This window comes from Nycticebus coucang, chromosome 1 (genome assembly GCF_027406575.1).
Source record: "Nycticebus coucang isolate mNycCou1 chromosome 1, mNycCou1.pri, whole genome shotgun sequence".
In the NCBI taxonomy this organism is placed as follows: domain Eukaryota; kingdom Metazoa; phylum Chordata; class Mammalia; order Primates; family Lorisidae; genus Nycticebus; species Nycticebus coucang.
Window position 1 is genome coordinate 39,489,524 of NC_069780.1, and position 20,954 is coordinate 39,510,477.

A 20,954-nucleotide genomic window follows, 5' to 3' on the forward strand; every position below is an offset into this window, starting at 1 on the left:
TAATCTGAGTTAGCATCTGATTACACAGGAAATAACAGATAAACCCAGGCAGGATGATTCAGAGCTCACACTCAACATTAAACAATACTTTCTTTCTGTACATAAATCAGTATTGTGTTGAGGGTTTGGGGGGTTTTCTTGCATAAGTGTTAGAAAAAGCATGTCTAACCTAACTTTGAAAAACTCTTTCAAGATACCAAGAGTAATTAAAAAAAAAAAGGCACTTTGACCTGAAGTGAAGTTTCATTGTCACACCTTATTGCGACTATTTAACAAGAAGATAGGCAGTCAGAAGTTTTGTTTTAAAATGTGACTGTCTTGATTTTGGCTTTTGAACGGTGATTTTAACTGATGCCAGTAAACAGTACTTTGGCAGCCTTCTATCAGCAACAAAATAATGAAACCACCAACAGAACTGAAACCACTGCTTTCCTATTTTTTTCACCAGTGCTACTGGCCTTAAATTCATTGCTTAAGAGGTGCAAGGCCATATGAATATTTTCATGTAGGTTGAACAGCAGAGTGATGAGTGATTGGATCCAGGGACATCTCATACCAGCTAGAAGTCCAGTAAATTCCAACCACATTTCCTCGGTCACACCTGAAACGGAAGCTTTGATGGTTTTAATTACTGTTCACTGGCAAAATAGTAACCACTCCTGTTACTTCAACGTACAGTAATTAATATAAGGAATTAAGCAAATGTTAGAGAACTAAAAAAGTTAAAAAGACCAGGAGGGGACATGGGAGCAGTTACTCCATTGTTAACACACAGGATGTTAACAGGAGTTATCTCCTGATTGAAAGATTATGACTAATTTTTCTATAAGACATACTAACATGTATAAAATATATTATTTTTAAATGTAATGCTTAATTAAGCAAACATAAATCTTATCCCACTTCCATTGAAACAAATACCACCACGCATGTTACCAAAAGTAATGCTTGTTCACATCAATCAATACATTAGACTCCGAGAGTAGAAACAGAATTTTCTAGAAAATGGTTGTAAAATGATATAGGCACAGGAGAACTTGTAGGTTCAAGAAGAGACTGCCAATGATTGTAACACTGTCACCAATTTAATATACCTTTTTATTTAAAGGTCCCAAGAAAAAAATTTGTTTCCTGGGACAAATTATTAAGATATGTATTCAAATTTTCACATCTTAGCTGCAGTACCTCATATCAAATAATATTTTTGTTTGCCTCCACTCCACCCCGCTGTGGCATTTTTTTTGGAGAAAATGTTTTTTTCTTGTTTTTTTTTTTTTTGAGACAAAAATCTCACTATGTCTCCCTTGGTGGAGTGCTGTGATGTCATAGCTCACAGCAACCTCAAACTCTTGGGCTTCAGTGATCCCAAGTAGCTGGGACTACAGGCGCCCACCACAACGCCTGGCTATTTTTTGGTTGTAGTTGTCCTTGTTTGGCAGGCCCAGGCTAGGTTCGAACCCGCCAGCTCCTGTGTATGTGGCGGCGCCCTAGCTGCTGAGCTACAGGTGCTGAGCCAGAGAAAATGTTTTTTCTATCCACATGGCCACTAACCAGAGCAGCGGTTATGAAATGTGATCATGTTACCTAAGGAGAGTTGATGGGTAGAAGGGTGGGCACCTGACCCCAGCTGACCCTTCCCTGGAACTGAAATTTGGAGACCAGATTCTCTTTGAGAGATCAGTAACATATAAAACTTTGGAGCAGTGGGTGGCCACATGCCACCATATGGCCTCAGGAATAAATATAGAGTCGATATACTCTGAGGGGCAGAGCTGTGGCCTTTGAATCTGGATTTGAAGTCTGCCGGATTCCTTCACTGGGTTCTAGGAGATAGTTCAGTTTTCCTCCAACAACCCCCTTTGTGCTTGTGTAGTTTTAGAGAAATTTTATGTTTTGTAATAAAAGTCCTAATACTAACCTATTGCTCCTTTATTATTGGAGCATTATTATTTACTATTGGAATTGAGCTATGGAAAATGTTCCTGTTCTTTGGAGAACAATGATAAATTACTGTTTAGCAACGTACCCACTCCTCTGCCAATCTTTTAAGAAAAATACTAAATTTAATATTTCTCAAGTTGAACAAACCCTTTCCAAGATATATATTAGGAGAAATCATTAACTATTTTATATGAATATGAGATTTTTCTGCCCCTAAAAATCAGCTAACATTTTTTGGGTTCAGTGACACTACTAATATTAAAGCTTTGTAATTTAGCAACTCATACATCAGTCTTAAAGATAAAAAAACAGAACCAGGTGCAGCGGCTCATGCCTGTCATCTTAGCACTCTAGGAGGCTGAGGCGGGTAGATTGCTTCAGCTCAGTAGTTTGAGACTTGCCTGAGCAAAAGCAAGACCCCATCTGTACTAAAATAGAAAAAATAGCTGGGTGTTATGGTGGGCGCCTGTAGTCTCAGCTACTTGGGAGGCTGAGGCAGGAGGATTGCTTGAACTTAGGAGTTTGAGATTGCTGTGAGCTAAGCTGATGCCAAGGTACTCTAGCCTGGACAACAGAATGAGATGCAAAAAAAACAAAAAAACAACAACAAAACAAACAGAAGTGAAAGCCTTCTAAAAAGTCACAATGTGACGGTTTGCAGACAGTGGAGTATATATCTTGTACTCACAGAAGCCTTTACCCAAGAGACTAACACTGTAAGCAGTTCTGACAAGCTGGGTAAATTGTGAATCCACATCAGACACAATGCTATAAGCCTACAAAAGATAGCATAATTGTTTGATATAGCAAAAAGTGACAGTAAGTAACCTTGGATCAAGGGGAGTATATTACTTTTCTATTTGCTGTGGTAACACATTACTGCAATTTAGTGCCTTACAGCAACCCACATTTATCATCTTAAAGTTCTGTAGATAAGCAAGTCAGACACCGTCTTACTGGGCTAAAACCAAGGTGTCCACAGGACCTCATTCCTTTCTGAGGGTTTTCCTTTCCCAGCTTCCTTATGTCCAGTGACATTTTCCAGCCCACATTCCTTGGCTTATGGCTTCCTTCCTTCCATCTTTCAACCCAGCAGGAGCAGGTCAAGTTTTTCTCAGACCTCATCACTCTGACATCCTGGTCTGCCTCTCTTCTACTTTTAAGGACACTGTGATTAAATGAGCCTACCCAGATAATCCAGGATAATCGATTTTAAGGTCAACTGAGAAGCAACCTTAATTCTATCTGCTGCCTTAATCCCCTGTGCCATTTAAGAACATAGTCACAGGTTCTGGAGATTAGTACATGGAAACTGCACGTGTTTGGACAGGCCCTACTCTGCCTAACACAGGAAAACTACACATAGGAACTGGAATAGTTGTTCAGGCCAGTTTGTATGGTAACAAATGAGTCACCCTACTGGAATAGTCCCAGGGCTGGGGAGTGGACATCATAAACTATAGCCCAAGAGTGACCAGTGGTCTGAATAAAAAAAAAAAATTAGAATACAGACCAGATAAGGGTATTCAGCATGCCACCCCACCCCCCGCCCAGGTGAGGGGCTCTCTTACAACTTGAACTTTACCTTGGAAGTGAGAACAATGTAAGCTACAAATGTGTTCCCTCATATTAATTTGAAATAAAAAAATAAAAATATTTAAAAAGTTAAAAAATGTATGTTAAAAAGTTGTTATAAATATATGGTCCCTTACTGCACGAAATTTTATTTACCTGGAAAATTTTACAGGGAGCTTCACTACCTGGTAATGCTAGAATTTAACTTAACTGAACTGTTAGCATTATTTATTTAACATTTACTAACTACTTCCGTTAAAAATTAGTTGAATGAGAATCTTCATTCTTTGTGAATCCAACTTTTTCTGTAGATTAACTTTTAGAAACATTTTAGCATTTATTATAAAGTGGCCCTATGTAAAGTGGCCCAAGAATAGTTCTTTCCCTTCTTTAGAAAGAGCTCCAAAGAAAATGGTTAGTAAATTACACTTAGACTTTATTATGTGTGTGGATGCTATTAAAAATGTAAGTCCATAGAATTTAAAAACTGTATATGGTACATAAAAATCAAACTTCAAATTTGGTAAGAAAATAATTCTAAATTCAACACAGTGCTTCTTTACAATGTTTAAACACCAGTTTTGGAAGCTGACTGGAGACAAGGAAAACTGCCATGCTAGCAATAAGAACTCTACAATTCTATAAAAAAGCAAGGTATTATTTCCCAAATAAGTCTGTCCATATTCAAACCTCACCAACACAGACAGCAGTCTACAACGCACTCCAGGACTTGGGTACTACAAGTACCAAGAGGCTGCGAACACTAGTAACAACCTGCTGGTTGTTGACCTCGAAAACAATTAACAAACCAAGAGACTGTTTCTTACAAAACAAAACACACAGGAAGAAAATCAAGCACAAAGAAAAAATAATGTCACCTTATTTTGAGAACACTATTTCATCAAAAAGGACACTTTTTTTGTACATTAACCCTCACAGATTATAGATCCAGGAATGCAACAGATGACTAAGTTGATGACTAACACAATTTGCAGACTTTAAAATGATAAAACAAAATCCCAAATTTGGCCGTGTGACAGAGGACTCTCCCTAAGTAGTGTCTATAAAGCATCTGTGGAGCTCTCCGTCCTGGTCTTTCCCCTCTCAGACCCTCTGTGTTCATGATTCATTCTCATCCATTTCTGTAGGAGAAGAGCTTTGGGTAGAACAGGATGAGTAGCTGCCATACTCGGGTATGGGCCTGTGGGGGGGCCAGTTGTTTTCTTGTAAGAGTGATACTGGAGAAAAAATAAATTGAGTCTCAAAAACTTCCAATGACTCTCCTTCTTCCTTCTCCATCAGGAACTGATACTCTCCGAATCTGACCAGGCACTTGTATGGGAGGTCCATTTTATTTAGGTAGCCCAGCTTTGAACTGTCAACCATTAGGTTGATCTTCTTACTCATATTTTTAATTTCAAAAGAGAGAACTGGGCTGTTAAACTTTTTAAACAGCTGCAGAGAAAACTGAACTCGAGAAACCTGTTTGTCCTGAAAAGTATAATGACAGATGTTAGAATTTCGGCCAAACTTCACCACTTCACTGGAAGAGAGTTTCTCTCGGTTATAAAACCTTATTGATTGAAATATTCCACTTTCCAACTGGCCAGGATGGTAAACAGTCATCCGGAGACAAGTTACTGTCTCTTCTGTGTCAGCATCTTCAAAACTGGTCATGATGTGCACAAAACCCACCTGCAATAAATTAAACCACAACGTTAACTCCTGCATGTATTGGAGGCATTGAGAACTTTGATCCTAACATTCTGCTGAGCATCTTCTGATAGGTGATTTACTTAGACTTTAAGAAAATGCATAGACTACTTTAACTGGTAGATATCTAAAACCTGATACCAAGAATCCTGTGAGACTTGTGTATTACCTTTTCCCATCTCTTAGACATCTAATATGACTAAGAAAATCAACCCTTCTACTGAAAAATATGAAAATAAAAGAAAGGAGATGATGCTGGATCTAACTTATACCTGGGAGCAATGCTAGTAGGTTTCTCTCTCCCTACTTTAATATGTGGAGATGAATCAAACAGCTAAGGATGGCATATATTTCACAGGTTTCAGAGATAAATGTGTGCAAGAGTCTCATATCCAATCAATATTCACAACCTTTCCCTTCCTTTGATCATCATAATCTCCCATAGAAATACTGTTCTCTAGGAAAAATGGCAGTTGGTAAATATTAAATGTTTTAAATCTGTTACCAAGTATATTGTTATCAAGAATTCTAATAATAAATACCAACATAAATAAGAAAAAAAAAAAGAAAGAAAGAAAATCAACCCTTCTTCCTCTAAGCTACTGAGACTTTTGAGGTCATTGGTTACTGCACCTTAATGCAGCCAGAGGTGACAAATTCATTCACCTAGTTTATGAAGGTAAGAAAGGCCAGCAAACTCTGACAGTAATAAGAGGGTCGCTTACTATATGCCTTTGATGTGCCACACACAGTGCTAAGCCCTTTACACGTATCATCTAATCTTCAAAATGGGGAGGGGAGAAAAAGTTACCTGTCCAGCACAATGTACACTATTCGAGTGACAGGTACACTAAAAGCCCTAACTTCCCCACAATATAATTCATCCATGTAACAAAAAAAACATTTGCACCCCCTAAATCTTTGAAAAATAACCCTAAGAATCAACACTTCACAGATGAGACAGCTGAATGAGGTGTCTAAATAATTAGCCCACATTACAAATCCAGTATCCAAGGCAGGACTCAAACTTTAATGTACTCTTTCTTAACCATTACAAACACTGCCTCCCTGGTTAACACCTACTTCATGAACTAGACCCAGTTAAACCTGTTAAGCTTGGATTCTGTAAGTCAACAGGTTCTGTGTAAGTACCAGGTTACTGTAGCAGTTCTTCCTAAATCCTGCGTGTGTAAATACTAGCATGGACTTAATACTCAGTAGTAATTGTGGCAGGTTATTTAGGGAGCACCAAAGTTGAATAAATCATGGTCTCTGACCTCAAGGAATTTAGAAGCCAATCAATTTGTTAATCCCCAAGGCCACAAGATCCTTCCCCAAATGGCCTGAATCCCTGGCCATTTCAGGGTAGCCAGCAGAAAAACAGAAAAGACAGAAACTAAAAAATAACTAAAATGATGAATTTAAAACTTGGTAGATTAAAGAAACAAATCAGGGTGGCGCCTGTGGCTCCAGGAGTAGGGCGCCGGTCCCATATGCCAGAGGTGGTGGGTTCAAACCCAGCCCCGGCCAAAAAAAAAATCACTGGTGTGCAGGTGATCAAAGCAGTTTTTTGAAATCTGCCAGTCATAAACTATTACAGAAATAGAAAGAGAATGAGCTTATACGCATATAGTAGTAACAGGGGTTATCTCTGGAGTGAGAAACTGGAGCTCAGGGGTAGGAAGGAGGCTTACTTTCCACTGTACACTCTGTACCTTTGGAATTTTCTATCATGGTCACTCAATTTGTATTCAAATACAGAATGTAATAAGTATTTTCTTTAAAAAAGTCACAAACTATCTGATTTTTATGGAACTGTTCGGAGCTAGAGATTAGCAAAATATTATCAAAGTGGTAACCTGTGGTAAGTGACATCAAAAAGTTGTAAAACTTTGACATCTGACAAACATTAATATAGGTATTAACAAAGGAACCACAATACATAAAGAAATACAGAAATAAAAACAAGCTTTGCTGCTCGGAGCTTTGTCTCTGGTAGCATGACCCCTGGGTGCCATATTCTTGAGTGTCCAGCTCTTATGTAAGAAAACCAGGACGTGTCTGAGAGCTGGTAAGAGAAAGGTTAGACTGAGGGGAAGGCTTCTGAGCCCTTTCAGGAAAAGAAGAGTGAATATGTACAGAGGTGTTATGTGCAAACACCACCTCCACCTCCCCCCTCCACCACCACACCACACACATACGTGCACACACATGTGCACACATGAGCTCTAAGGTCCTGAAAAGCCAGTGTACAGACATATTACCCTCAACTTGCAGAAGGGTGTTTAGCCTTCAAATGTCATGAACAAAAACGACATAGAGATATTTTTTCCTAAAAGAAGCCAGGTGTCTGAGCAGTTTAACAGAAAGTTTGATGCCCCTGGGTGGTCATGCATGCCAACAAGATTTCTCAGGCTTTAAGGCTTGTTTAAAAACAAGACTGATAGTACCCCGTTTCCCCGAAAATAAGACATTATATTATTTTAAGGTGCGCTCCCAAAGATGCGCTAGGTCTTATTTTCAGGGGACGTCTTATCTTTCCTGTAAGTAGGTCTTATTTTCGGAGGATGTCTTATTTTCGGGGAAACAGGGTAGTATTTTGTTCCGGATGGTGTATTAAGGAAGGCACCCCTCTACATTATTCGCTTGTCCCCTATTTTCTCCCCCACCCCCATTCTTCCCATTGATAATCTCAAGAGAGAATGTCTTTGGATGGTTGCAAGTAGAAGTTTCTGTTTTTATCAAAAGCTTTTCTCCTTAACAAACACCAAACACTGAGCTAACAGGAGGGGAAGTGAAACTTGGCAGCAGACTCCAAGCTAACCTCCTGCCTGACCCCTTTCAACAGCATCGCCCTGCAGGGGCCTCTGAAGACATTTGGGAACTCCATTAGGTAGAGCTGTTCAGCAGAGTCCAACCTTACTGAAGTCACCAGTCTTGCAAAAAAAATCAGTTAAGTGGCGAAAACCAAACACAGCAGGAGCTCATGGTTTTTCAGACGGTAGGTATCTTCTTTCCCCACTCCGCCCGACTGGGCCTGACCGGATCAAACGTGCACAGTCCCAGCTCCCACTGGCTGAGGACGTCATCAGTGAAGTTCCAGAGGATTTGAGAAATTCCTCCTTGAATCTGAAAGCTTGAAGCTGGACTGGAGAGTCCCAGAAAACAACAGATTACTGTATTTCCGCTAATGAACCAGACAGAATCAAGAAAGCAGGTCTAGACCAACCCTTTCTGCCGTGGAGCTCGGCGCTCCGGGGAGCAGAGAGCCCGGGGCCAGAGGGGACTGGGGGCAGCGCAGGTGGCGAGGGGGTCACGCGCAACTGCCGCGAGCCACGCTGCATAAATGGCATTCTCTTCTGTTTCCTGATCAGAAAAACTTAGCAAAAAACATAAAAATTCAAAGAAGACACACCCCCATCTCCAATATTTCCGTTCAGTGTCCCCTTCATTTGTAAGTACTCATATATTTTTTTTGCTTTATAATCTTCATATATATTATAAAGCTGTCTGTAATCTTTGTATACCGTGAGCGTCTGCCTGTCAGCCACGCCAGCAGGAGAGACGGGCGATGACTTTCTGCACCACACCCCGAACATCTCCCTGAAACAGCGGCTCAGCCCCCGCCCGCCGCCCCGCACGTACCGGGGCTCGGAGTCTGCGAACTTCCTGGAGCAGCTTCGCTTTCCGGGCTCAGAACGAGGTTAACGGAGACGACCGGGCGACCGCCAGGCGGAGGCTCGGGGTCCGGCGCCGGCAGCGCGCCCTGCCCGGCGTCCGCACCCGACTTGGCTGCTGCTGCTGCAGAAGGGGACGCAGGGGGCGCCGAGCCTGGAAGGGGTCGCCAGGGACAGGGACTGCAGGCCACCCTTCTCCCGCACGGATGATGTCCCTCCCGCGGACGGCTCGCGTGCGTCCTCCAGCCTGGGAGACTGTGCGGAGGCGACAGAGAAGGCGCCCGGGTTTCCAGACTCGGCCCGCCCCTCGCCCGCCCCTTCCGTCCCCGCCGCGCGCCGGGCCGCGGGCGCCTTGTCCCCGGGACGCCCAGCCCCCTCGCCGAGCCTTTCCGAGCTCTCCGACCCGGATTGTTGAGCAGGGCACTGACCTGACCGAAACCACACCTTCCCAAACAGGTGGCCTCTCCGGAAAGCATGTGACTAGCTTTCCCGATCAGAAAAACTTAGCAAAAAACATAAAAGTTCAAAGAAGACACATTCCCATCTCCGATATTTCCGTTCAGTGTCCGTTCAGTGGAGGACTAGCTTTTGAAAGAGTGACTTTTTCCTGCAGCGGGGACCACAGAGGAGTCGAACTAGTTATACCGAACAAGCCAAGTGCGTGGTATGCACGATCGTGTCTAATCCTCACAGTCTGGAGAGCAGGCTCCCTTACAGAGGAGTAAACTGGCCCTGAGAGCGGTTATGCATCACGACGAGCAGCAGCAGGCGCAGGATTTGAACCTGCGTTAGGATGCCTCCCCTCCCCCAGCAGTCCTGCACTTCCTCTCCTGCCCCCCGATCCGAGGAGACTTCTCACCCAGTAGTCTATGGTAAAGGCTGGTACATAGTGAAATGAGTAATCTTCTGCTTCAGAGAGAAGGTCGGGATGACATAAAAATGGAGAAAGCCTAAAGATAATAGATGTCAAAAGATGGAGGTGCAGACCTTATATCAAGATGAAAAAGGTTTGAGAATAGCGGACGGCGGGCAAAACTTGGCCTAAGGTCAGAGAAGCCTGCTTCTCCGTTTGGGAAACCACATCCTGGTAGATGAAGGAAAATGGAAGACACTCGGATGTTTGTAGTCTGTCCTTGAGTTACGAGGGTTTCGTGTTTGCGGGTCAGTTTGGCAATAAAATGACATTGATGCTTCACCTGATAAAGAAGTGGGAGAGGTTAAGTTTTGGACTCTGAGAATTAGGTATAATTGAGAACAGCAAGCATGAGGAAATGTGCATCTAAAAGTGAGGTAGATTCCTGGAAGAGCTGCAATTTTGTCCATTAATCATCAACATTTATTATTTGTTTTTGGGAAGAAGGACAGCCAGATTATTATCTTTTGGTTGAAGAGCATTAGAGCAGGTGCAAGATAAGATAGTGCAGTTTGACTGTGCCAATAAACATGGCCAATAAAATAATGTTATCAGAGGCGGAGTTTCCAATATCTAACCTTATAATTAAATCAGAAAAGATCTGAAAATGCTTTATAAACTGCAAAGGACTATATATGCAGGTGTTATTAGTAATACTAATAGAGAAAATGCAACACTCGCTAAAATTCAAGGTGCTGGAGCTTGTTCTTTCTCTGTTTCACTTAAGATGACGGACTCACTTGATTTCCTAAATGATCCCAAATGAGACTTTAAGCATTTAATTCTGTATTAAAATCTAATCACAGTAACAATTGTCTGACTCTGACAACTGGTTAATGGACCTCAAACTGAAAATGGCTACTGGGAAATGAGAAACCACCAAGCATGTGCACTTGAGAAGTTTCTGTTCCTGAAAGGTTGAAGGGGTCAGTTGGCTGTGGCTAGAATTGTCTGTCTATGCTTATTTCCTTTAAAATAACTGGGGCATGGACATTTGTAGCAATCTTGGCTCCCCAGACTTCTTGATAACTGAAAAAGGCCCAGAAAACTTCTAAAACTTGGAGAGGGCCAGAGCCAAAAAGAAGTGTGCTTGTTTCTTTCTGCATTTTCAATTTATTGAGTTTTCTGAACATCACCAGGAGACATTTATAAAAGAAGCAATTTTAAATCACTCATATCTAAATTAGGCCAAGTAATTTGTATTATGTGCTTTATTACTTGTTTCTATAAAACTATTAAAAATTTATTTTAAATGAAGACATTATTATACAGGGTTTTTTTTTATTTATTATACTTTTTTTTTGAGACAGAGTCTCACTATGTCGCCCTCAGTAGAGTGCTGTGGCGTCACAGTTCACAGCAACCTCTAACTCTTGAGCTTAAGAAATTCTCTTGCCTCAGCCTCCTAAGTAGCTGGGACTACAGGTGCCCACCACAATGCCCAGCTATTTTTGTTGCAGTTGCCACTGTTGTTTTAGCTGGCCAGGCTAGGTTCGAACCTGCAGCCTCATTGTATGTGGCCAGCACCCTACCCACTGAGCTACAGAAGCCACCTATTACACAGTTTTAATACATATTTTACTTGTTTTATTTTTGTTCAAGGTCAAAGTTTAAACAGTGTGATGGCAGCTTTTATAAAAAAACATGAACAGCATTTTTTATAATGAAAGTGTCTTCACTGTTAAAGAAAGACCAGAGGATTTTTAGTTATGCAATGAAAGGTTGCAAGACATTTCAGGAAGAAGTTTATACAAATCCTTATCTCAAGCTGTAATTTCTCTTAAAACAAGCAAATTACTACAGCTGAAAGTACTTCAGCCAAAGTAACATAGACTGAAGAAATGTAAGGTGTCCAGCATGTGCTTCTGTTAAAATCTGTTGGTGGGGACATGCCTGCTAGAAATCGGTTTTGAGGTCCTCTTGTTTCCAGCTTTTTCTTGTGAAAAGGAACAAAAAACTTTCTTTTGGTTTCAGTATGATTGTGTCATTTTGACATATTCATCCTTTGGTCCTGACGTGGCCTTAATATGTGAAACTTTCTTTTGCACTTAGACTATAAATATTAAACTTTCTAGCCAGGTGCAGTGATTCACCTATAATCCTAGCACTCTGGGAGGCTGTGGTGGGTGGATTGCTTGAGCTCAGGAGTTCAAGACCAGCCTGAACAAAGCAAACCCCGTCTCTACTAAGAATAGAAAAACTAAGGCAAGAAGAATGCTTGAGCCTAAGAGTTGGAGGTTGCCGTGAGCTATAATGGCACCACGGCACTCTACCCAGGGTAAGAGTTTAAGACTCTGTCTCAAAATATATGTATATTAAACTTTCTTAAAGATTGAGTTGTACATTAGAAACAATTACTTATTCATTATAATGAATTATAATTCATTATATAGTAATTATTCAAATAATTACTTAATCATTACTAATTATTTTTATGATTGAAAAGACAGTCATAAAATTACATATATATATATATATTTTTTTTTTTTTTTTTTTTTTTGTAGAGACAGAGTCTCACTGTACCGCCCTCGGTTAGAGTGCCATGGCATCACACGGCTCACAGCAACCTCTAACTCTTGGGCTTACGCGATTCTCTTGCCTCAGCCTCCTGAGCAGCTGGGACTACAGGCGCCCGGCTATTTTTTCGTTGCAGTTTGGCCGGGGCTGGGTTTGAACCCGCCACCCTCGGCATATGGGGACGGCGCCCTACTCACTGAGCCACAGGCGCCGCCCAAATTACATATGTATTTAAAAAGAAAAAAAGGGTCTAACTCTGTCACTAAAATGTAGTTGAGTCATCGAAGTTTGCAGCAACTTCAAACTCCTAGGCTTAAGAGATCCTCCCACTTCAACCTCCCAAGGAACTGGGACTAGAGGCATGCACCATCATCTCCAACAATTTTTTTTTAATTTTTTGTAGAGACTGGGTCTCACTGTGTTGCTCAGGCTAGTCTCAAATTCCTAGCCTTATGTGATCCTCCCACTTTAGCTTCCCCAAATGTGAGAATTACAGGTGTGAACCCCTGCATTCATCCTAAAATGATATATTTTGATGAAAATTGAACAATCAAATGTATTTAAAATGTACTTCTCAGCAAGATTTGTAAAAAATGTAAAGAGATTTAAAAAAATTACAAATTATTTAAAAAAATTTAAGAGATTTAAAAAATTAGTTCATGGATGAATGTTACTTAAAGCTAACTTATTACTTAAATCAAATAGCATTCTACAAAAATGCATATGTGGAGAGAAACTGTTTATATAAATAGGGATATTATAGAAAGAATTTTGTTATAGCAATGCCATTTGGTTTTTTGAGCTTTTTCTAAGGCTATATGTTAAGAATTACATAGTAATCTATCATAAAAAGTGGATCACATAGTCTAGCAGCTAGCTGACTACTTGTTTATTTCCTGCTATTTTGTTAGAAACTATCTAAATTGCCAAAGGGTTTGTTACCAGTTATTACATCATTCATTCTTTCAGTTTCTGGAAAGTATAATAAAAGCTTAACCGAAATATATAAAAGGTTTTTTGTTTTCTTTTTTTTTTTTGAGACATAGTCTCACTTTGTCAACCTCAGTAGAGTGCCCTAGCATCATAGCTCACAGCAACCTCCAACTCTTGGGCTATAGCAATTCTCTTGCCTCAGCCTCCCAAATAGCTGGGACTATAGGCACCCGCCACAACTCCTGGCAATTTTTTTTTTTTTTTTTTAGAAATGGAGTCTCACTCTTGCTTAGGCTGGTCTCAAACCTGTGGGCTTAGGGCAATCCACCCACCTCGGCCTCCCAGAGTGCTAGGATTACAGGCAGGGGCCACTGCGCCTGGCCAATATAAAAGAATTTTGAATGAAACCTGTTACTCCTTCACTTTAGTGGAAATCTTTTAACCCAGCAGTCTCCAAAAGAATTGAAAATATTAAAATATTCTGGTGGCGCCTGTAGCTCAGTCAGCAGGGCGCCAGCCACATACACCTAAGGTGGTGGGTTCCCCGCCCAGGCCTGCTAAACAACAATGACAACTGCAACCAAAAAATAGCCAGGCTTCTGAAGGGCATCTGTAGTCCCAGCTACTTGGGAGGCTGAGGCAAGAGAATCTCTTAAGCCCAAGAGTTTGAAGTTGCTGTGAGCTGTGATGCTACAGCACTCTAGTGAGGGCAACATAGTAAGACTCTGTCTCAAAAAAAAAAAAAATTAAAATATTTTTAGTGTCAATAACTTTTCTAATAAAATATATTTTGATGAATATTTTTAAAGTGTTTCATGTGCTTTTAATATATTTTTGGCAAAATTTAGAGCTGCAGTTTGCAGTTGCCCAAGTGAAGAGCAATATCCACCACATAACCCAATGTCAAACCAGTCAGGCTAATCAGACTTTCTATCAGAAAAGTCCTACCTTTGTTTTTTAATTCAAATAAACCTGGTAATATAGGTTTCTTCGCGACAGTAAGCTTACTCATGCACTCTAATTCTGAGAGCACAGAATGAAGCTTTAACGTGAGTTCGTTTTTGGATAATAAAGCAAAACATCACATTCATTGTTTCTTACTGACATTCTCTTTCTTTAATTCTGAGGGGACTCTGTATTCTTAGATAAGAAATCTGTCTTGCCCTTGCCCTAAGAGGAGGAAATTTTCTGTGGTAATACAACTCCCAGAATGCCTTTCATCAAAGCAGTTCCTATAGAGGTGTGTCTTGGGCAAAACTGTTGAAAGTCCCGGAGTTGAATTACACAACCCTATTCTGAGACACTTACAGGATTTTCCTTTCAAATTCCTGCTTCCTTAAACCGAAGCTGTTTATGAGAAACAGGATATTTCAGAGAGGTTGTACTACAATTAACTTTTTTCAGAGTTTGATTTGCTGGTCTGAAAGTGTTCCCCTCTTCTTCGAGATAAAAGTGAGTACCAGTCTTTGTATGACAAAATGCATAATGTATAAAACGTATGAGGAAGTATTTCCTTACATTGTAGGTTACCATACAATGTTGACTGTTTCTACCTTCTGATCCTGTCTATATTTAAATAACTTTAGAGCTCTAAGAAGAAACTCCCCAGAAAAGGGAGGGATGTCGGGGGAGCCCAGCGGGGAGAGAGAGGAGACAAGGCTGTCTACAATTGTAAGCCTCAGTGATTACAAAGAGGAGAAAATGAATCAGTGTTTTTATAAGGTTTTAATAAAAATATATAAGTCACTAAGCTTCTGTTCTTGTCACAGAATCAAGATGTTCAATTAAACATTAAACGGTTGTTGGGATTATTTATTTGAAAAATAATATTCCTAGGACGTTTGCCTGGAATACAGAGATAGTGAAGAAAGTACCACATTTACGATGGCTTCAATCATTTTGTCAGGAAACAGATAAGGCGCTAGAGTTACTCATCATGTATAGGAAGAACTGACAGAAAAAAACATGGTTTAGAGAGGAAGCATCTAGAAAAATGCAATTCCTTGGTGTGTCTGTTTAGAAGAATCCTTTCCTTAAGGAAGTTTAGTGTTTGAAATTAGTAGATTTCCTTGTAGACTGAAATGTGTAGATTACCTTGGGAAGCCACAGATTAAAACCTTTAAGGTTGTCTGAGGTTGTGGGTGGATGAAGGTACAGAGACAGACTCAAAAAGAAAGGACTGTTATGCCTCAATGTAATGGCATCTCTGTTTATATATAATATTTGCTTTTGTCCCCATCTCTGCCTTTTTTTTTCTTTTTATTTAGTGCTGCTAATACTCTCATAAGAAACAATATCACTTTTGGTTGGCTGCTACTTCACCACTACAAACATTTGAAATTCTTTGCACACATTCCTGTTGCTGTGCAGGGGAGAGCGTGAGCGTTAGTGCTGTCTCCACACTCCCTTCCTCCCTGGCCTGTTAAACTATCCAGAGCATCAGTAATTGTACCACAGACCCTGAGTGCCTCCAAGACGAGGAGATGTACTAGTTAATCACGGACGTGTCTGCGAGGTGTGTGTGGTTTGGAGTAGGGATGCTTTGGAATATAATTTACCACTTGGAAATTACTCTGGACCTGAACAAATATCAGGACCAAGATTTTATCTCCACTGACCAAAATAATATGCTTTTCCCTTCCCAGCTCCTCCCTACCCCATCAACCTCTAACTTCAAGAAAAACGCAATACTTACAGTTTTTCTAGAATTAACTTTTTGCCCACATCAAAAATCTTTTGAGTCTGAAATGAATCCTTCAACTTGTTCTCCCAAGAAGACATCAAAATGTTATAGCATCCCTAACTGCATGACTAGGGAACCAATAATTACTTTAAACTTTTTTAAAAAATATATTTTCAACTTTAAAAAAAATCATGTGTAAATCATGATGGATATTATACAATCTTATGTAAAATAATACTGTGCAATAAGCTTGGTGTTACATTAAGCTGTAACAAGACCTCCCAGCAAATTCTATGTCATCTAGGTTAGGACCTGGAATTGTCCTTAAGAGTAACTGTGTGGGTTGTAAGATATTTGTGAAATTCCATAGTTCATTCATTCCAAAGAATTTTATTGATCCCTTTTCCCTGATTATCAAGGCATGTATTGCTCTTACTATTGCAGATAATGATGGGTTTTTTGCTAAAATGTTTTTGTAAGTAGTTTTCTTCCTTGAAATTTTAAACATCTGTTGATGGAAGAACTTTTACAGGAATGTGTATTCCAACTATTCGTGTAAATATGGTCCGTATTTTTGTTACCTGTATTGTATTTGTTACCTCTCTGTACTGAGGAATCTTGGTCTCTTATTATTGACAGTAATATCTATTTTCACAGGATTTTGTGATTTGCTTCATTTATTGAGTTTTGTGGGATGGGCAAATTTGAAATTAAGAATATTATCTGTTGCTATCATTCCTCTATGTCTGAAGAAAAGAAATTCTTATAGCATAAATATCAGATACACATGAGTACAATTTTCCCTAAGTATAGCAGATACTACTAATTTTAGATGGCAAATATCCGAATTTAACAATATTAGTTATTTGCTAGTTTAAGGTGAATTAAAAAATGTAATTTGATTATAAGATCTGTGATTTCATGGATATTATTGCTTAGGAGAATGCTCAGTAAAAACAATTGAGCCAATTTACTATTGATTTTAAGGGAGTAATACATTATATTACAGGTAATATGCAGATATGGCAAAAATTCTGAAAGTAGCATGTAGATGACTAATATTTTCTATATGCATTTGAGAAGTGGATATTTTCCAAGCCAGTGCAGTATCTTTGAACTTTATTGGTCCTTGGTTACAGAACTCAATTGACAATACAATCATCCGTGGCTCACTGGGTAGGGTGTCCACCACATACACCTAGGCTGGTGAGTTCGAACCCAGCCAGGGGCCAGCTAAAGCAACAATGACAATTGCAACAACAACAAAAACATCTGGGTGTTGTGGCAGGCACCTGTACTCCCTGCTATCTGGGAGGCTGAGGTAAGAGACTTGCTTGAGTCCAGGAGTTCAAGGTTGCTGTGAGCTGTGACGCCACAGCACTCTACCCAGGGCAACAGCTTGAGACTCTGTCTCAAAAATGAATGAATAAATAAATAAATAAATAAATTTCCTAATTATAGATGTACAAAATAATGGACAAGAAAATAAATGCCTTATCAAACTTTTATCAGACCTGTAGTGCTTCATATTTCCCCATAAATTATTGTTTGCAGAAGTGGCTGATATTCTTTCAAATAAAAATGATAGAAAGTTTTCCATCATGGGATTAGAGTTAAAAAGAAAAAGAAGAAGAGTGAAAAAGGACCAGTTGTCCCAGAGTGAGTGCTACAGCTGCATTCTGCTTATTTCACTGAAACACAGAACTGGTATCTCTGAACTGGAAGCTGGGAGCCTTAAATATCATCGTGGCCAAGGGACATTAAATGTACCATGGTATGTGCCAATGGCATATACAGTAATTTTACCTCTGAGATTCCATCCTAGGGAGGAAATAATTCTAAATATGGAGGGCAATGCATGAAGATATTCGTCATAACATTATAATAGAACCGCTATAATGTGATCACCCAAGGGACTGTAATGAACTGGTCAACATATAGAGGTGGTCAACATAAGGAATTTGCACTGAATACCTATGGTGCACGTCCAGTCTGTGAAAATCAGGTCAATGTAAGAAGGTGGTCAACATGGGGAGGTGCTCAACTATAGAGGTTCTACTGTATTTATGGTGTTGCTGGAAGATGAGGCCCAATGGAGAGAATGAACACCCAAACACCAGGTTTAAAAGAGGAAGGGCTTTATTTCAGCCAGGAGCAAAAGCACAGAAGAATTCAAAATGGCCACGACGGGCTCAGTCGTCTCCCTTTTATCCCCAGTCAAAAAGTTCCAGCCCAAGGGTACCTTTCTCATTAGGCAGTTTGAATTAAGCTGGAAATGCTGGCTCCAGCTTTTACAGAACCTTGGGCTTTTTTTTTTTAATTAAATCATAACTGTGTACATTAATGCATTTCTGGGGTACAATGTGCTGATTTGATATACTATGAGGAACGTTTACATCAAACTGGTTAACGTAACCATCACTTCACTTACTTATTTGTTATGATAAGACATATATACTCTACTCTTAATAGTTTTGAAATGTACCATTGCATTGTGCACATTAGGTGAAGTCCCACCAAATATTCTCCCTCTCCTGGACTCCCCCCTCTGCTCCCCCCTCAATCCCCTTCCCGCCTTCTTTATGGACTATAGTTGTGTTTTATCATTTGTATGAATGTGTAGGTGATTATTTATTGGTTTCATAATAGTATTGAGTACACTGGATACTTTTTCTTCCATTCTTTACTAAGGAGAATATGTTCTGGCTCCATCCAGGTAAACATAAAAGAGGTAAGTCTCCATCTTTTTATGGCTACATAATATTCCATGGTATACATATACCCCAATTTGTTAATCCATTCATGGGTCAATGGGCACTTGGGCTGCTTCCATGACATGGCAATTATGAATTGGGCTGCAATAAATATTCTGGTGCAAATGTCTTTGCTGTAAAATGATTTTTGATTATCTGGGTACATACATAGTAGAGGAATTGCAGGATTGAACAGTAGGTCTACTCTTAGTTCCCTGAGTATTCTCCAAACTTCTTTCCAAAAAGGACATATTAACTTACATTCCCACCAGCAGTGTGGAAGTGTTCCCTTCTCTCAACATCCATGCTAACATCTGGGATTTTGCGATGTGGGCTGATCTTACTGGAGTTAGGTAATATCTCAAAGTGGTTTTGATTTGTATTTCTCTGATGATGAAAAATGATGAGCATTTTTTTTTTTTTTACAGAAGCATACGCAAACGTTAGTTTCCAGGTCCCAGGAAGTTAAGTTTCTACAAATTCCTAAGAGTTGGGTCACCACAGGGAAGACCTAGCACGCGTATCCTTGGGGTCTCCTTGAGAAGACCTCTGATGTCTTAGATCTTACTTTTTCCGGGTATCCTCTCTCAGTGGTAATAATCAATCATAAGATTCTGACAAAGGGAAAAGGTTAAGCAAATTATACTGTTATGTCCAGGAGTCTCTCAAAGACAAATCAAATTGAAAGAGGAGTCTTTTTACTGAAGAGCTGGCCTGTGACTGCCTCAGCGTCTCATCATGGGGTTTCTGAGAGCAGCCCCAGGTGCTTAAGGGGTCGGGGTTTTAAGGCCTGGGTCTGCATCCTGGTTGGCATACACGCTGCCCAGGTGCATTCGGGTAGGTTAGCAAGCATTATACAGAAGCAGAATTTTGCATTTAGTTAGTCATGTATCTTTGTTTCAGTACTTTTCCCACCTGGTATTTCTCAAAGGTTGGTCCAGGGACAGTTGGTACTTCCCGGTCTGTTTCTCGGGGGAGTTAGTAAGCAAGAAGTCAGTGAGTAGTTTCTCATTTATCTTGGGAATGAACCAGACTTACTCCATTTTGTTGAGGGCTTGCACCTAGAAATTTGCCAGGAGTTAACTGGTATTTTTCCACTTTAGCCCAGGCCTAAAAATACCGTACTCAGAAAACATGATGGGATGAAGAATAGCACCAGCACAGAACATGCTATGTGAAAACAGATTCAAGGTCATTTAACTATTATGCTCACAACTATTTAACACTTATATAAAGTGGCATACGTTGAATTCAAAAATATTCTGAACGTGGCTGTCATCTTAAAGTGGGAGGTTATTTCCCTCCTTTCTCTCTACTTCTTTCTATATAATATTCTTATTAATAAGGTGCCACAAAATGCATACACATTTTAAGAAAGGAAAAAACTTGTCTTAGGAAAGGAAAAAACTGTGTTAACATTGTAATACTTAAGTCACTTCTGCAATTACAAGAGGTATGCAAATGTGACTTGTATTCATCTTTTGTTGCTCAAGTATATATGGAGTATCACAATGTTAATGTAGTTTTTCCTTCCAAAAATGTGTATATATTTTTTTGGCACCCCCATTTGATTTTTATGTTAGCATATATTACTTTGTGCCAAAACTACTAGAATGCATTAAGTAAGCCCATGTTGCAACATGGCATATAAAACTTTGCAGTTTGGGAAAATAAGTCTTTACCTTCTTTTTATTTGGCATAAAATCATTAGTTAAGTAAAAGAAGAGGGAACTGAGCCCCGGTGCTAAGAACAAACAGGTGCAGCAGAGTCTTAGAACATGGACAGAAATACTAATAGAAACTGTGGGGAAATTAGAAATTGAGGACCCTGAACCCCCGCAAAAGAAAAATATGAAAAACATCCAAGAGCAAAATAGAGCTGAGGAGTTCAACTGACCAAAGAAACAGCAGCTTAGCTTGAGTATTTCAACTGGTATTTAATAAAAGTAACTTTGCTGACTAATAACAAGTCTGTGTAATTCTTGCAGAAAACTGGTTTGAAGAAGGAAACATCGAGTTCAGCTTGTCTGCTTAAAGGTTAAGTGGCCCAGGCGCCTGGAATGCAAATGGCGGTGTGCACGTGCAGCAGCGCAAGTCCTGACAGGTAATCGATCTGGCCTGAGGGCCGTGGCTCTCCCTGTAAAGGGGTAGGCTCCAGCCATGAAGGGTGCAGAAACCCTGGGAGGGAGGTGGGTGCTGCAAAAGTCACTGGGATCATGGTGGTGTCTGTGGCTCAGAGGAGTAGGGCG

At 40.0% G+C, this 20,954-nt stretch overlaps 2 protein-coding genes across 2 annotated transcripts in view; one reads left to right on the forward strand and one right to left on the reverse strand.

The window, feature by feature from the left end:
* Positions 1-1,080: 1,080 nt before the first annotated feature.
* Positions 1,081-9,183, reverse strand: TIFA (TRAF interacting protein with forkhead associated domain). Its single transcript, XM_053567187.1, has 2 exons — positions 8,875-9,183; positions 1,081-5,211 (listed from the first exon to the last, which is right to left on the reverse strand). Exon 2 carries the CDS (start codon positions 5,191-5,193, stop codon positions 4,636-4,638), a length of 558 nt encoding a protein of 185 aa, XP_053423162.1. The 5' UTR covers positions 5,194-5,211; positions 8,875-9,183; the 3' UTR covers positions 1,081-4,635.
* Positions 9,184-14,563: 5,380 nt separating this feature from the next.
* The window catches only part of ALPK1 (alpha kinase 1), a 147,404-nt gene continuing 141,013 nt past the window's right edge, over positions 14,564-20,954 (forward strand). The window contains exons 1-2 of the mRNA XM_053567297.1: positions 14,564-14,721; positions 20,694-20,809. The gene's annotated coding sequence lies outside the window, so the exon portion shown is untranslated. The remainder of the gene's footprint in view (positions 14,722-20,693; positions 20,810-20,954) is intronic.

Coding starts and splice junctions, on each gene's coding strand:
- TIFA (XM_053567187.1), bottom strand. CDS start 5,193: ATGACCAGTTTTGAAGATGCTGACACAGAAGAGACAGTAACTTGTCTC.